General features: G+C 43.8%; 1 protein-coding gene across 2 annotated transcripts in view; it reads right to left on the bottom strand.

The window, feature by feature from the left end:
* Positions 1–12,650, bottom strand: part of CKMT1A (creatine kinase, mitochondrial 1A) — a 46,530-nt gene that overhangs the window by 19,286 nt on the left and 14,594 nt on the right. For both annotated transcript variants that reach the window (XM_088472889.1, XM_088472888.1), the window contains exons 3-5: positions 3,769–3,967; positions 1,301–1,396; positions 926–1,147 (exon numbers count right to left, since the gene is read on the bottom strand). In XM_088472889.1, coding sequence (XP_088329015.1) covers positions 926–1,147; positions 1,301–1,396; positions 3,769–3,967 — 517 coding nt within the window. The remainder of the gene's footprint in view (positions 1–925; positions 1,148–1,300; positions 1,397–3,768; positions 3,968–12,650) is intronic.

Raw genomic sequence — 12,650 nt, 5'->3', positions numbered from 1 at the left:
GTCCCAAACTTGCTACTTGAGCGCAGCCTACAGAGCCATCCGACTCAAGGTACAGCAAGCCGCAGATGGCAGACGCGATTTTGCTGTCTCAGGCTGGCAGGCCTCAGCTATGTGTGGTGGTTTTTGGGGGTGGAGCCCAGAGCCGTGAGGTATGACTCACTACTCTGAGATCCGCAAAGGCCTATGGTGCAGCAGTCCCTCCGCAACCATTACTTATAGTCCTGAATGAGCCTCCGCCTATGCGCAGAAGCTCATTCTGATTGTGAGAGCTGGCCCAACGCTAACCATTAGCTGCCATCCAGGTGCCCCTCCCTGGATGGCAGCCGGCTGTTCCGCCGCTGTCCACTTACTATTTGCTGCTGACAGGCCCGATCGGAGCTGTCAGGTGAGCTCTGATCATGGATGCTGTGCAGCAACAATAGCAGCTGCCAGAGTCTCTGCCCAGCCAGCAGCAGGTGCCCCAGCCGTCCCTGCACCAAACCTCCACTGACCCTAGGGGGGCTTGGATGCCCCTAGGCATTTGCTTAGTTTGTCTATGCCTAGGGCCGGCTTTGAGTATAACCTCTCACCTATTATCTATCCATCCATCTCGTTATGGTGTATATGATCCCTCAGGATGTATCTGGTACCTGAGGTCAGACCCAGAGATCCAGTCTATAAGCACCCATGAATAATTATATATAAATTAATAATCTACATTAGTAAGAAATGACACACTTTGGAGGTCGCATTTTGATTACCGTATAGAACCAAGAAGTTCTAGCAATTCTCTATCTTCACAAAGTTTTACCTCTCTGCATTCTATAGATAATCTAAATGTATATGACATTTGCATTTCCCTATAATCTCAGTCATCATGAATATATCTATGGAAACACTTGTAAACACTCACACATACTGTAAGCTCAGAGACATGCTATCTTACATCAATTAACTGTTGTTGTTCTTGATCTGTCATATCGCTCAGTCTATAGTATCGTCCAGTCAGATCTCCACTGAGGCCATTAAGGGCATCCGCTGTCACTCGCTCCACTTCTCTCCTCTCAGCCCGGGTGCAGGCTGGGGGCAGACTCAGACCTCGGATGCTTCTTCCAGTGCGAACACGCGAGGACAACACATAGCGATCATCAAACTGGCCACCTTTAATCTGTCAGGGTCAAACACACAGAGAGTGGTGGTAACTGACCACTATGATAATCTTACCTTTCTAATTTACTTGTGTTTTTATTTTTAAATAGCAATATCCGTCTATACACAATTTATTACTGTGGCCACAATGCTGCTTTTCCACCTACTGTACCTTGCTGGCATCTAAGTCTGTGGGGTGTTTCATGGTTCTAGGGTCATAGCCATTGTGCCTCTCCTTTATAACTGGATCAAAGATATCTGCAAATTCCTGAAATATCAAGAACAGTGTTTGAGATTCCTACAGACATTTGTACTGGCGATGAGAAGATGCTGAAATGCATAAAACAGTTGTAGTTACTGTATATCTTATTACAGGTTTGAATGGCATAGTTACAGTATATGTGTAGCCTCCCTGTAAAGAGATCTGCTAAAATGTACCCATGTTCCAAGTGACATTTGTCAGTCATCTTGATATGTGTACATTAGACATGGAGGGTGGTGTTGTGTGGGGTAGGAAGGATTACACTGTCATAGTGTAGTGTCTTTTTAGGGACAAATAATGCTGTCCTTCCTATTACATGCACCAACACCTAATTCCACATCTTAGTATGTTTGTCACTAACAGGTACAGGTGAGACGATTCCGTACATGGGCAATGCCAGTGTCTCTACTCACATATTGGAGGACATTTACAGTGAGCATACAGAGTGCATAAAGCTCTTCTCCTGTAGCATCGCTGCACTGCTGTTTTCTCATAGTGCACACAGGGCCTGAGTCTCAGATGAATACTGCAGCGTCAGTGTCCATGTATTTATCCAGTATTTATGCAAATACCACTACAAGGCCTTCCCTGGTGCTGTGTGTCTGCAGGTGGGAGGACTGAAGCACTTTGAGCATCTTTAGATGCTAAAATACAACTTGGTGCGTCTTTAGAACCATCGGTCGCACCATGGAAACTTGCACCATCCCCGTGTTAGGTGCAGATTGTCCGTACAATGGGAGCGATTTTGTGTTTGAGCTTGTAACCACTTCAATGACATGCCTGCGTCACTCTCATAACATGCCCATCTCCGTACGCCCGCTTACCCACCTGTCTGTCACCTCCCAGTCACCGCTCGGGAACGCCAAAGACATTTCTGTAGCCCTGCATTTCTTTTGCACATGCGACCCTAAACACAGACTCTGGATGCAGGCGCACAGCCACTTAGAGCCGTATTCAATTTGAGCGGACCCGCGATACTTTTCCGCCTCCCGGACTTTTCGCCTACATCGCGTGTTTTGTAGGCGGAATAGTATCACGCGCGTGTCCGTGTATCCCCGTATTCAATTTGAAAGTAGGCGAAAACGGGACCCGGCGAAGCTTGAACAGGCGGAAAGTACTGTCAGATTTGGGGAAATCAGTCTGTCGCCCCCCAAATGATGCTCTGACATGGGGGTTCACTATGGTACCCCCCGATTTGGCTTGCTGAAGGTATTTGGTGTTTTTAAACGGGCTCAGTAGCTGCTAAATAGCGTTTTTTGTATAAGTGGTGAAGAATAGTATTCAGGAGTATTTTTTGCAGAAAATAACTTATCCCAGCAAATTTGGGGTATGTGAAAATGAGGGCCAGCATATTTAAAAGTTGATAAAGTTAAGTTTAAAAAATCATGAAAAATCCACCTGCCGCATGGGACACCCCCAGTGTCAAGTTCGCTAGTTTTTAACTTTGTTCCCCAACATTATTTTTTTCGCCCCCAAATTCAAAGTGATTTTTTGGGGTGTTCTTTAGTGTTTTTAAAATGTTTTTGACACAGATTACCTTTGGGGGACTGTCTGAAGGCTGCACGGGGGTTCCCGCAACGTTGCACCCCAAAACCCCAATTCTGCACTTTTTTCCGCCTGCTATTCATAGGCAAAACTTTTCCGCCTATTACATTGCATTGACTTTCCGCCTAGGCGGAAAGTCTTTCAAATTGTATACGGCGATACTTTCCGCCTGGCGAAATGACGTCATCGGCAATACTTTTCCGCAGATACCGGCTTTTCGCCTCAAATTGAATACGGGCCATAGATGCATGCACAGTAGAAAAAAAATCACTCAACTGCGTGCGACATTGACATTGTGCCCAATTCAGCATCAGGCCCGTTGTGTACATGACTGAAGCACGTGTAGAACAGTAAATTGCTTGGTCAGGGATATATTTGCTAGCTAATTTGTTCTGCCTAATTTGTTGTAGGTGCAAAGTGATGCTACAGTGCCGAACTGTTCCCCACTGGCTCTTCTAAATCCCAATCACTTTACCCCTGACATGTAAACGGTTGCTTCATCCACTTATTAAGGGGACATGACCCTCTCATTTGCAGCAAAACCTGTCTCAAAATATGCAAACACATAAAATTGTAAACTTGTGACCAGTGAGAATGACAGGTTTGCTTCCAATATTTGGTCACAATAGCTACATTAGGAGAATGTATAAACTGATACGTTAAATTATATTATAAGAATGTTTTATGTAGGATGAAACTATTGAAATTGAACTACCGACCTATAGTACAGTCAAATAAGACAATAAAAACAGCCCATTCACACAATAATACTACGACAGGTAATACATTGTACATCAGTCAGTGTCCAATGGGCTTTGGCTGCCTTCTCATACCTCATAGCATTCTTCATCTCCTGCTACCATGCCCACAGTTTTAATAAAGGGGTGTCCTGGGTTATCTACACCAGTCTGAATGCATTCATCAATGGTGAATCCAGAAGGGGTGGTCTTGCTGCAGAGCTTGGCATAGATGGCTGGTGTTAGGTTACTTGCCATGCAGTTATTATGTTTTCGGAGGTCAGGAAACTCTGCACTGTTTGTAAAATTTGAGAAAATTGTATTAAATACACCGTTATCTTACAAGCACATACTATGCAATTTCTATTTAATCAATCAAATTATATCCGGTTTTCATCTGATCCATAAATCTATAATATGGTGCATTCATATAATAAACATGTTAAAAGTGATAAAATGTTATTACAGGCGAATCATTGCCTATATGTAACATGTTCTCCTGCAGTGTCAGATAGGTGTATGAGGGATTTGATCATGTAGAAATTAGATTTTGTTTTGCAGGACAAGAGTATTTAAATGACATTCAAGGGGCAGAAAAAGCATTTCTTGTTTAACGGGATCTGTACAGAAAATTCTCCCCATAAAATGACTAATTTTATTTACAATCCTTATAGATAGTGGCCTATACTTTGAAGCATATAACTTTTGCATACTTAGTCATACTTGGGAAAATATTTAAGTGCATTTTGACCGATTCAATAAAAGGATTCAAGAACGCAAATATGATAAGTATGCAAAAGTGCTAAACACAAAAATGATAAAGACAGTTCCAGTGCCCACAATCAATTTTATTATTCATTTAAGTTATAAATTATACTAAACTGAATATTAATTTAAGCAGATACTGAAACGTTAAACTTAAAAAAAAAACACCCTAAAGTTGGATGGATTTGAGGTGAAATTCTTATTCTTTCTTGCACTCATATTTCCAGGTGGACCCATAATGCTGTAAAGTAGAAAATCGTTATAGAGGAGTATTTTGCTCATTTATGATCATTTGCCATTGTGTTCATCTAGCAGTGGGTCAGTAAGAGCTGGAGTAAAGCTGGCCATGCACTATACCAACTTTCATCCAACTATCCAACAAGTTGGAAGGTTGGAATGAAAATCTGGTAATTTATGGGTGCAAATGATAATCAAAAGTTGGTTAAATCTGCTAATACATTACCAGATTTTCATTCCAACCAACTAGTTGGATGGATGGATGAACGTTGGTCTAGTGTATGGCCAGCTTAAGGCCCTGCCCCCTCCCCTTACAGCTCTCACTGGCTGCCTGACACTCAGACACAGCTTCTCTTCTCCCCCAGCACTGTTCGGATGTAAGAACTATTCCCTACTGTCAGCACCAGGAGCCGTACTATATTTATATGTGTCAGAACATATTGATGAAATTTGTTAGTCATTCCTTAACCTGACAGACATAACTTACTTCATGTTGGTAGGTGCAGACAGCGAAAAGCCCAAACTTTGGGTAACCAGTGAATGTGCAAAATAACAAATATGTATAAAAAGATATGTATGCTTTTATTCTATGACAATTGTTGAATTTGCAAGTATCAATAAAAAAATAATTAGAACAACTTATTTTTATTCTTGCAAATTCAACAATTGTCAGAATGAAATCATCCATCTCTATATAATTGCTATTTTGCACAATCAATGGTTGGTTATCCAAGGTTTGTGTTCCCCGCAGTTCCCATACACATATCTACAGTACAGTATTATACTGCACTGAAATAGGGAGCTTTACCTCCTCCCAGGGAAATGGGGTTCCTTCACCCATTCAGTGCCTTTAGGGATCTATCAAGTGTCACAAATACTTTGTGAGTCATCCCACCCCTATTTGCATGCATATGTGCATTTGATAACACTGATGTGTATGAATACCTACCTGCTGGGATAGCTCTTCTGATATAGAACTGTCACTGAGAAGGTGACATCTGGGTTTATGACCTGGGGACCGTAAAGCACATACAGCAGCCATCGGCCACCGCATGCGCAAGGTGTGGGGGATGGGGAGGAATATTTAGGAACCCTCTCTGGGGAGTTATTGCCATAAGAAGCCCATATGATTCTATATTCAATGCCATCTATAGATGGCGTTGCCTATTGGACAGAAGCCCCAGAAAGTTACGCTTTCCTGAGCTTGCTGCATTCAGGTACATCAGAGCCCCATAGAATCCTATAGGTATTGTGGCAAACTTCAGAAAATAGCAGTTTTCTGCGGTTTTACCACATTTTTAGGATGATTCATCTCGCCCTTAGACAGACGTGTATCTTGTCCCATAAGTCACTGCATACCTACAGTATATGCTGCTTTATTGAAACTTACTTTTTTTTAATAATCATGCATTACATTTTTTTTTATATAAATTGCATTACGGTAATATACTGTACATACAGGGCCTGACTCAGAGGTGGATGCTAATGCAGCTGTGACTGCGTCTTTTCATGTAGCGCAAAAGCACCTTTATGCTAATGCCGCAGCAGATGGGATTGGTACAGAGAAGCTCACTGGCTGCAGCACTAATACGCTGCTGTAAGTATTAAGATGCACCATCAATTGCACCATTGAATATTGTACCATTGTACTATGGAGGCACAGATTGTCAATCTGTGCAACTGCAGCAAAAGACGCAGCCACTGACTACGACACCTTCCCCTGTTACCTCCCAGGAACGCCCACCAAAATTGCCTCACTCTACGTCCCAATTCATTCTGCACCCCCCAGCGGTAACCATCGGGACGCATACGCAGTGCAACTCGGATGCTTGCGCATACTTAAAACATTGCCCACTTGCGCGAGACATAGACACTGCTTCCCACTCCGAATCAGGCCCACTGTGATCTATTGCTCTTATTCTTTAACCTGATGTAACAATAAGCATGTGTAAGTCATTTATAGTACATTAATCAAATAATTTGAAGAGTGACAGTTATAAAACCAGAACATATGTCTGCACATCCCACTCCTCAGTATTTAGTAAAACATGCAGAAATTTAAATTCATTAACATGAGTAATTGCTACAGTATATGTGCTTCTCTGTCAAGGCCAAATATCATATTCAGGAACAATTATGCACCAAGGATCTCATTCAGACCCGCTTGCAAGCTCTATGCACTCGCAAGCGGGTCGATGGTGAGGGCCTGCGCACATGCAGCGCTCGCACTGACAAATTCACTTGCTCCGGGGTTCGCTACAAAAGGGGCGGCTGACGATGTTGATCGACAGCTTGCCCCGTTTTGTAGGCATAGTGGGGGGGGGTGGCCGGACAAACTGATGGAACGCCTGCCGTTTGTAGGCGGCCCTACTGACATCACCAACGATGTCAGTAGGGAGCTTCCTGCTCTGTTAGTCTGAGATCCATTTTCTTTGTAAACTAATTAGTGCATTGATTTGCACACCTGGGAAGCCTGAGCCACTTCCCACTCAGACTAGCACTTCTACTACATTGGTTATATAGCATGGAGTCTGGAAATGTAATATGCACACCAGTCAGGACACAATATGGGTAAGTCTTGCTAATATTTAGACTGTGTAGTGCAGCTTTGGTTCATTTTTGGGGTGTGGGTCCCCCTAGATTGCTTTGCTGGTCTGCTTCAGGGCACCGCAGTATAACACATTTTCCTTTAACACATTTTAATACCTCACTGTCTGTTTCTTTTATATATATGTATTTCACTTTTTTTTTTTTATTCTTTATATGCGGCCAACGGCTGCTCTTAACACTTAACTTTTCTTATTAGAGCGGTGCCTTGGGGTGGTTTAGCTGGGCTAGGTTGGGGGTGTCCTGCGCTCTGGATTTGAGCCTTAGTATGTTAGGGACCTGCCCGACAAGAGGTTACCCAGATATGGTGGGCAGGCCCATAACCTTGGCCAAGATTATGCCAAAAACCTCTATTGTATTTACTGCAGAATGTATTTATTTATATATAATCAGTTAATTTGGAGTTGTGCACCTGTATTTCTTCTTTGTGTATATATCAATGGTCTCCACAGGTAGCACCTCCAATTATATATATATATATATATATGTCCAGAGTGTGCAGTCTGAGATCCATTTTCTTTAGAGCAGGAAGCTACCTGGGGCTTGCGGTAGATGAGGCCCTAACGCAAGGGTCTCGTCGCAAGCCCCGATGGTCGCGATGGTCTCCCACGGCTTAGTGAGCGGCCAGGAGGCCGGCTCTTAAAAAAGAAGCGGCCGCCCTCATTCAGAGCGAGCGCTCGCTTTTTGCGAGCGGCTCTGAATGAGGTCCCAAGTCAGGCATGGCTGTATTCTAGCTCTCTTCAGCAGGAAAAGCCCCATAGTACAAATGAATGTTTTTAATATAAATCTTTTGTTACAAAAGTGGCACAGAGATGGGGGAAGGAAGCACAAGTGTGTAAGGGAGAATAATGCACAGCCTCATACAGACCTATCTAGGCAGGAATATCACAGGAATATTTTAGTCATGTGACTAATTGTAAGAAGGTAACTACATGTAAATATTCGTATACAGTTGTGTTTTTTTTATTCATATTAAACTTATATGACTAAATATAGGACAGCTTCCTGAATGTAACCTATACATGCCCATTGTCTAGTTTCAGGAAGGGATTCCGTGCAAAAGCTTTACACAGCAATTCCATAGATTGCAGTCCAAAATGTGAATATTTGTAATAGAGAAAAGTAAAAATACCACAAAAAGAGAGAGAGAGAGAGAGATAGAGAGAGAAACCCCCACTCTGGGGTAGGTTCTAAGGACCAAAACATCAAAAAAATAACAATATTATATAGGTGGCTATTACAAGGTGAAAGGGGAAGGGGCATTTTGATAATACTAGTCATATATTCCATTTGGTAAATATACGGGCTGTAATGATAGCGTGCGTGGATGTTAGCAATTTCAGGGTCAGGTCAGGGCTTGTGCAAGTGTTCTTATGGGTCCGATTGTTTCGCTATGTTCCCCTAGTATACGGATGTAAGGTGAAGTGGGCTTCCTTATGTCTGGCTGCAATCGCAATGTGTATGCAAACATTTAAATAACACCACTGATATGAGCAACTGGGATGAGTGCGTATAAGCAGAATTGCGAACCGTTGTGAATCAGGCCCAAAGTGCAATAAATTGGGGTCTGACATTCCTACTGTATAAGCTTGAGTATATGAAGTTCAGCAGTGAGAGTGAAGGGATCGTGCTTACATGGGATGACGGCAGGTCAGCTGTGTTCTTCAGAGGCAGCGGGGTTCAGAGGAGGACGTGGAGGAGATGGATGTAGGCTGCTGAATGGTAACCTGACTAGCCACAGTGCTGTGCATATCTCTGCGTGGAAACTGTGAGCTCCTCTATGTACTACAACGACAGGCAGACTACTGACTATCAAAGGCATCACTACAGTACTGGGTCCTGAGCCATTACACATGCTTATGGTAAGTTCTGCAGCAGCTTCACACCGCACCCAGTGCCAGATTAAGGCCCTCATGGGCCTGGAGCTGAAATTTACAAAGGGCCTATTGCGTGCTGCTGCAGGGGGTATGATTACTGATATGGGGGTGTGACCAGTGGTGTGGGGGTGTGGTCTGGGGCGTGGCTAGCACCATGAAGTATAGCTACCCACCCCACCTACATTCAACTGTCTCAATCTCCCTCCCCTCTTTGATTATATGAACCATATACCACCTGGTTTATTAATAAAATACAACAAATTTTACTAAGAAAGTGTTTTAACAGAAACATATCTGAGAATTGCTAGTTTCCAATATCCACCATTAATATTTACAATTATTCAATATTTACAAAGTAAAAGGTGCAGAACATGAAAACATATAAATAATACTAAATAAATATTAAATAAAGCTAAAATAATATGCACATTATTAAATATTAAATAAATATGAAATATGTGAAGTGTGATTGCAAAAATGGCTCCATAAGTATGGGGCCAAACTGTAAAAAGGTACACGGGCCCTCATTCAGAGCCGTACGCTCTGAGCAGAGCGCACGCTCTGAATGAGGGCCGCCCTCCATGAAAATGGAGCGTCCTCCTCGACGCTCGTATAGCTGTGGGTCACCACCCACAGCCTATACGAGCGTGCATTTTGATGGCCGCGATGGTCGTGACCATTGCGACCATCGAAACTGCGAGCCGGAGCCTGCGGTTGAGGTTTTCAACCGCAAGCCCCGGAGTGATTTTGGCTCTATCAGAGCCAAAATCACTCCCACTGACATCACTAGTGATGTAAGTGGGGCCGGCTTCTGACGGGAGGCGTTCCCGTGGGAACGCCCCCGTCAGGGAGGCACGCCCACCAAAGGGGGCGTGCTGTCAATCAACATCGACAGCACGCCCTCTTTGATCAGACACAACGAGCGAAGGACTTTCCTTCGCTCGTCGCGTCTGGCGCATGCGCACGACGGAGCTCCCTCCGTCGTGCGCATGCTCAGTGCATAACATCGACCCACTTGCGAGCGGACAGCCGCTCGCGAGTGGGTCTGAATCAGGCCCTTAGTTTGGTAATTATTATGGACCTGATTCACTACGCATCGCAATATTGCGTACGCACGCAGTTCAACTACGATAGCAAGCCAAACCACTGCGATCGCAATGCATCCTCAGCACTACATAAGGGCGCCCACTTTACCATAAGCACATCTGTAATACTTAGCAGAATAGCGAAGCCATCGGTACAATCAAGTACCATCGTGGCCTCACGCACAGTAGGACAAGTCCTGATCTTACTCAGTAATGCTAACAGCCACGCACGCTGAGACCTCACGCTGAGTATGGCTTCGCAGTGACTAATTTATGCACCACCCTGAAACGGCGTGCGAACGCAGTGGCATGCCTGCATTTCCCCAACCACCCCACCGTCACCACCCACAAACAGCACTTCCTGTCAATCACTCTGCGATGGGTCTGCGTAGCCTTCGCAATGGCCGGTTCGCGCCCTGTGATGCGTACTCATGTGCAAAATGCAACAATCGCCCGATTGTGTGCGTAATCGCAATTGCAATCGGTAATGAACCAGGCCCAGTGTTTGTATGCAACCTGATAAAAATGTTAATCTTTCACCTCCCTTCCTATCTCAAATATTAAACTTTTATTTGCCGTTGTCCCAGACATGCAAAAATCAAACATGCTCTCTATATATATTCATAATATATATATATATATATATATATATATGTATATATTTCTATATATTTTTATTAACATACTTTTTTTATTATATATAGATATGTATTTTTATGTATATATAAATATATACATATGTACTAATATAGATATATATATATATATCTGCACAGCATATATAAAATGTGTGTATATATATATATATATATATACACACACACACATTATATATATATACATATATATATATATTAATTAGTATAAATGTGTGTATATATTATAAATATCCCTGCATTATGTGTACAATGTATACTACTACAGTACAGACAGCAGCAGCCAGGCAGCCTGGCCAGCAGGACTGACATGTACCTTACCTCAGGACTGCCGGACCACCTTCACACTGAGCTGCTGTGTGTGCCTGCTGGGTCTGCCCATGGCCATACTGGTGGATATAGCTGGGGGCGGGGCTGGCTGGGCTGCTTCAGGCTCTTGGTGCGGTGGTGGCGGACGGCAAGCATGTGACGTCACATGCAGTGCGTCACGTGGTGCGGAGGCGGCACTGCCGATTGACTGCGAGTTAGTGGCGCTTGAGGGCTACTAAAGCCCTCCGGGGGCCGCAATCATGTTGTTGCTTTCAACTTTGAGCCACAGGTGCCGCGGGTGGGGTGCGCAGCCAGGGGGCGGGGCCTCGGATAAGCACTGCAGGCTGCTGTAGAAGAGTAAAAAAAACCTGTGTCTACAGCAGTGCATACAGGCACAGCACAGATCCTTCTGTGTGGGCCTATTCTGATTGTGGGCCTGGAGCTGTAGCTCCATCAGCCCCATTAGTAATCCGGCCCTGACCGCACCCATTTCCCCGCCTCCTTCCACCCAGGTGGTGAGTGCTTGTGGCAGATGTCAGGGCTCAACTTTGTCCTCTGCAGGCCCTGCCCCCGTTACATCTGGACTTGCGCATGCGCAGTTCAGATTCCCAGCAGGGCAGGGGAAACCGGTTGTTTTGATATGCTAGCCAAGGTATAGGGAGACTCCATAGGGGACCGAGTCTCCTGCAGGATGCGGGAGGGTAGGCAACCATGAAATTTATTTACAGTATGTCTCATATATGTAATGAGTGGGAATTTTCCACTGCTGACAATGGGCCTGATTCATTACAGATCACTATTGCGATCCCAACTGCAATTACGCATGCAGTCCCACTGTGAAAACATGCTGATGATTGCAATCGCAATGCCATTGCAGCCAAACATAAGGACGCCCCCTTTACCTTACACACATTCATAATACTTTGCAAGTCTGTGAAACCATCGGTAACACTGACCCACATTTATTCTAAACACAGGGTGCATTTATGTTTTATATAGATCTTATACACTGCCTGCAGGTCATTTTATACAATATTTTTTATAATTTTGTGCCTTAAACAATGTTTGGGTACATTGTACCATCAAAAAGCAAAGGTTTCACTATCTCAGTCATGCTAAAAATATTCTGTACTTCATAATATTCCGTATTTTAGAATATTTGGATATGGGAGACTCAACCTGTACAACTCTGAGAGTTCTGCAGAACATGTGTGATCCTGGACAGTAGTGGTCTAGACAATGGGAGGCCGATGATTGTATGAGGGTGGATACAATAAGTAAGGTAAGTGCACCAGGTTTGACCATGTTTCTGCCAGCCCCAAACATCAGTATGATACTGCGCCCCATATAAGTATGACTGATACGAGGCACAGTCTAATGGCCGTGAGTGGCAACAGTAGTCTTCCTGCTCTGTTCTGATGGGAAATTAAATAGAGAACATT

Source organism: Taudactylus pleione, unplaced genomic scaffold (genome assembly GCF_031769625.1).
Source record: "Taudactylus pleione unplaced genomic scaffold, aTauple2 ptg000129l, whole genome shotgun sequence".
Taxonomy (NCBI): domain Eukaryota; kingdom Metazoa; phylum Chordata; class Amphibia; order Anura; family Myobatrachidae; genus Taudactylus; species Taudactylus pleione.
Note: the sequence above shows the minus strand (reverse complement) of the source record. Positions and strands in the feature narration are given on the sequence as shown.